At 45.6% G+C, this 5,357-nt stretch overlaps 1 protein-coding gene across 1 annotated transcript; it reads right to left on the bottom strand.

The window, feature by feature from the left end:
- Positions 1–611: 611 nt before the first annotated feature.
- LOC137805613 (uncharacterized) lies at positions 612–983 on the bottom strand. Its single transcript, XM_068605554.1, has one exon. The coding sequence runs from the start codon at positions 981–983 to the stop codon at positions 612–614; it is 372 nt and encodes a 123-aa protein (XP_068461655.1).
- Between the last annotated feature and the right edge of the window lie 4,374 nt (positions 984–5,357).

The raw sequence follows: 5,357 nt of genomic DNA, 5'->3' as shown, positions 1-5,357 counted from the left end.
GATCCAGATCCCGTTTGCAATTTGCTGCTACAGTAAATCCAGACAAGATTAATTTGTTTTATACATCCCACTAACATGACAATATACTTAGCGGATAGAGACACCCGGAGGCAGAGCCTGGGTATATTCCCTGGACCGATGCTTAAGGCGGTATTTTCCTAAAATTTTAAATCTTTTTAATTTCTCAAAGATTCCGCTCCTATTTGTACGTGCACCGTAAGTACGCAATTAATTAATTGTTTATTTCTTATCAACGCTCCTTAACCAGTTACAATTGTCTGCTTAGTCAGATTGGAGTCAGATTGGCCCCACCAACTACTGTTACTGATGCCATCACACACTTCCCCCACACTCCACGTAAAAAAAGAAAAGGAAAGGCAAGATGAACTCGGAAAAACAGAATCACCGCATCAAAATCCGAAAATCCAATCATAGTTCACCAAGTAATAGTCAATTATATTCGTATTCCATTCTTGTTACATACATCGCAGCTGTAGCAATGAATAGTCTAATCTAAACTCTAATAATCACTTTGCATCAACGGTTACATTGAAACCTATAATTTGGCTACATACAATGCGCAAAGAAATAGTAAAAAAAAGACTGAAATGCTACAGATCGGCGCGGGCCTTGAAGTCTGAGGCTAGTCGAGAAGCGATCGCGGAGTGATACATAGTATCGTGAAAGGACTCTGCGGTCATCATTCGGAGCTGCTTCGCCTTCTCCTCCGTGAAGCCACCGGCGAAGCGTGGTCTACGCCGTTTCGAGTCCATCGCCTCCGGAACAGCTTCCAGCTTGGCTGGCTGCGTACTCGATGCTTTGCTGTTGGACTCAATGTAATCCGGTTCGGAGGACCAGCCGAAGAGCGGGGTCCACCAGTTGACAGAGGAGCTTCTCCGACGATCGGCATCGGTCCTGCGGTGGCCGGAGGTAGCGCAGGCATGGATTCCGGCAACTCTGATAGGGATCAAATTTGCGGCCATTTTGAGAGTTTGATATTGGATTTGTGCCTGTGAACAGTTGAGTAACAGTTAGGGTTTGAAAGGGGGGCAGCGCGAGAGGTATTTATAGCGTGTCGAAAGAAGAAAAGGATAAGAAAGAAAACGTGGCCTTGTGAGAGGAAAAGGAAGGTGGCCGGTGGGGTTGTCTCCTTACACGCTTTTCTAATGAGTTTTAATTAGATTACGAACTCGCGTGTCAGTGACGTGGAACGCGTTTGAATGGGCCTTGGGCCTGGGCTTTTTTGTTAAAAATAGAGAAATCCAACGGAGGATGACAAACTCAGTCGCTGTCCGTGCCAATTGCCACGCCCGTTCCTCGGTTTGTCGTTTTTATGAAAGGAGAATGCATCTTGAACAGCTTCAACAACGAAATAACACATGTCTCTGTAATCGCAACGTTAATTCACAACTTCTGACTCCAACAACTAAACTATCCCATCTGCCTAAGGATTTAACAATATGCCAAAACAGCAGAGTGGTGTGAGGAACCACATTTTCTTTTCATCTTTTCTTTTCAAATGACACGTGAATCCTTATCTTTCAACCCCAACCCCAACCCCGTCCATTTGTCTTCCGTTGAATAACTCCTAACATCTTGGGACACATCAAACACTCAAAAAATCATCTTGCTCCTTAGATATTTTCTTTTTTATCACAATTACTAATTCATACTTCCCATTAATCAAAATACCCCATCTATTCATACTCCTCCTGTTGCTGTGTTGGAAATGCGGAATGGTCCTTCCCAATTACTTGAAAACTTTCCACCGTCCTTCCGAGTGTCGCTACGCATGCGCCAAACTAAATCTCCCTTCTGATATCTTCGTGGCTTCACTTTCGAGTTGTACCTTCGTGCTGCTCGTATTTTGCATGCTTCTTCTCTTATCTTGCATTTGTCCCTTAATTCATTGATGAGGTCGAGGCCGACGAGTAGACTTTCTTTGTTCAAGTCTAAGTCTAATGTCTGTCGGCGCAGTGAAGGCTCGCCGATTTCGACCGGAATCATGGCTTCTGTGCCGTACGTCAGGCTGTAAGGTGTTTCTTGAGTCTTTGATTGGGGAGTACAGCGATAGGCCCATAAAACCTCTAACAATTCTTCAGTCCAGTTTCCTTTGGACGGGCCGAGTCTCTTCTTTAACTCATTGAGAACAACTTTGTTGGCGGCTTCCGCCTGACCGTTGGTTTGAGGGTGTTCGACCGAACTCGTGATGTGTCTGATGTGGAGCTTCTCATAGAATTCGGCTAGCCCTCGGTCGGTGAACTGTCGACCGTTATCTGTGATAATGATCTGAGGTAGGCCAAACCTGCAGACAATGTTTTTCCATACAAAGCTTTGTACGTTACGGGCGGTGATGGCTGTTAATGGTTCAGCCTCAATCCATTTGGTAAAGTAATCTATGCCAGCCAATAGGAACTTGCATTGCCCTTTTCCGGGTGTGAAAGGTCCGATAATATCCATTCCCCACTTCACAAATGGCCAGGGGGATAGGATGTAGTGCAGGTGTTCTGGTTTTTGGTGCGACAAGGTGCCGAACTCCTGACACTTCACACACTTTTGAACATATTCGGCGCAGTCTCCCTGTACGGTCGGCTAGTAGTATCCGGCTCTTAAAATTTTGGCGGACATAGTTCGTGCCCCTGAATGGGTTCCGCATATCCCCTCGTGTAACTCGGTCATTACATAGGTGACCTGTTCTGGACTAAGGCATTTTAGGAGGGGACGGGAATACCCTCTCCTGTAGAGATCTTGGCCAACGAGTATGTATCGGGCGGCTTGTAGTTTCATTGTCTTCTCCAAGTGTGGATCGCATGCACCATCGGTCAGATATTGTTTTATGGGAGTCATTCAATTGGGTTGAGTGTCGGTCGCCATGCATTCTTCGGTACCAACACTTGGTTTAGCGAGGGTCACGTGTATGGCCGACCGGTGGACACCTTTCTTTTTTAGGGTAGCCAATCTTGATAGAGCGTCCGCCCTAGTGTTATTTTCCCTCCGTACGTATTGGAATGAGATTTCAACGTTTAGAAGATTTTTCACAAAATGAAAATACTGCTGGAGTAATGTTTCTCTTACCTCATACTCCCCTGTGAGTTGTCCAACGACTAGACGGGAGTCGCTCTTACAAATTATATTTGTTATCTCTAACTCGATCGCCAGATGTAGACCTGCGATTATAGCTTCATATTCGGCCTGATTATTGGAAGTTTTAAATTCAAATTTCATGGCTTGTTCGATAACAATCTCCCCTGGTCCTTCAAGTACAACTCCCGCTCCGGACGAACGACTGTTTGATGATCCATCTACGTATAATGTCCATCGGGGAGTTTCTTCGGTCGGATAGGGAGTGAGTTCTGCTGTGAAGTCGGCAAGGGCTTGGGACTTGATGGCCCCCCTGGGTTGGTATTCGATATGGAATTCTGACAGTTCGACTGCCCAACCTATCATTCGTCCGGCCAGGTCAGGCTTGGTGAGAATCTTCATAATGGGATAGTTAGTCTTAGCAATAACCTTGTGATTTTGGAAGTACATCCGCATCCGTCGTGCGGTAATGACTAAAGCTAAGGCAACTTTTTCGACCATTTGATACCGGGTCTCCGCGTCGTGTAAGACTCGGCTGACGAAATATACCGGTCGTTCTTCCGCTTCAATTTCTTGTACTAGAACGGAACTCACCGCTTCATTGGAGACAGCGAGGTAGACCACAATGGGTTCTCGTGCGTTCGGTTTCTGGATGATCGGTGGGGATGCTAGAAATGTTTTTAGCTGTTGGAAATTTTGTTCGCATTCATCTGTCCATTCAAACTTAGTCGTTTTCTTCAAAAGTTTTATAATGGGTCTCGTCGTTCGGCAAGCTTTGGTACGAACCGAGATAACGATGTAAGACGACCGACCAGTCTCTGAATCTCTTTGAGTCCGCTGGGACTTCGCATTTCAGTGATTGCTTTGCATTTTTCTGGATTAGCCTCTATGCCCCGATGGGTGAGCATGAAGCCTAAGAACTTCCCACCTTCTACGACGAACGCGCACTTTTCCGGGTTCAAACGCATGCGGTATTGACGCAAGGCTTGAAAAACTTCTTTTAAGTCAGAAATATGTTGTTCGCAAGAATCTGATTTGACTATGATGTCGTCAACATATACTTCCACATTCCGACCGATCATGTCGTGGAACACGTGATCCATAAGTCGCTGGTACGTGGCTCCGGCGTTCTTGAGGCCGAATGGCATGACTTCATAGAAGAAATTATCAGAATCCGTTCTAAACGCGGTCTTTTCTCGATCACGGTGGTACATTTGTATTTGGTTGTAACCCGAATAAGCATCAAGGAAACTTAGGATTTAATGACCAGCTGCACTGTCGACCAGTCGATCGATTGTAGGTAAGGGATACGAGTCCTTTGGGCATGCTTTGTTAAGGTCTGTATAATCTACGCACATTCTCGATTTTCCATTCGCCTTTTTTACCATCACTACATTGGCTAGCCACGTTGTATAGTGGGCCTTCTGAATAAAACCAGCTTGAACTAGTTTGTCTGTTTCTTCATGTGCGGCTTTGCGCCGTTCTTCACCTAGTTTCCTTTTCTTTTGAGCGATCCACCTGGCCTCTTTATAGACAGATAACCGATGGGTAATCACATCTGATTTTACCCCTGGCATGTCTGCAGCCGTCCAAGCGAAAAGATCAACATTTTTTGTTAATGTCTTACCGATCGCCTCTCGGTCGTCCGGTTTGAGAGACGTTCCCATGTGCGTCTTTCGGTCTTTGTCACGGAGGAATATGGGTTGAAGATCTTCCCCTGCTTCCATCCGGGGATCATCCAGTCGAGGATCCAGATCAACTAAAGCGACTAAGTGTCTTCTAGATTCTCTTCCTCTAGAACGTCTTTCTGGCGACCGGCCTCTTCGCTCTGTGGTTCGTTCGGTTGACGTGGTATAAAGCCTTCGGGTCGGCTCCACCTTCAGGCTAGCTACATAACACTCTCGTGCTATCTTCTGATCTACATGCACGGTTGTTATATCTCCATTGACTGAGGGGAACTTCATAGCTAAGTGAGGAGTTGAGACAATGGCTTTCAACCTGTTGATAGATGGACGACCGAGCAAAATATTGTACGATGTGTTGGCGTTGACGAGTAGGTATCGTATGTTGATGGTTTTACTGAGATAATCGTCGCCAAATGTAGTGTATAAATCAATAAATCCTCTCGTGTCGACCCTTTCTCCTGAGAAACCAACTATCTGTTCGTTGTAGGGTTGTATCTCCGCCTCTGGGATCTTCATCTTCTTAAATGTTTCCCAATAAAGGATGTCGACCGAGCTTCCTTGATCTACTAGGACTTTTGCGATTGCGAATTT

The sequence above is a fragment of the Phaseolus vulgaris genome, chromosome 3 (assembly GCF_000499845.2).
Source record: "Phaseolus vulgaris cultivar G19833 chromosome 3, P. vulgaris v2.0, whole genome shotgun sequence".
Lineage (NCBI taxonomy): Eukaryota > Viridiplantae > Streptophyta > Magnoliopsida > Fabales > Fabaceae > Phaseolus > Phaseolus vulgaris.
This window is presented reverse-complemented; position numbering and strand designations above follow the sequence as displayed.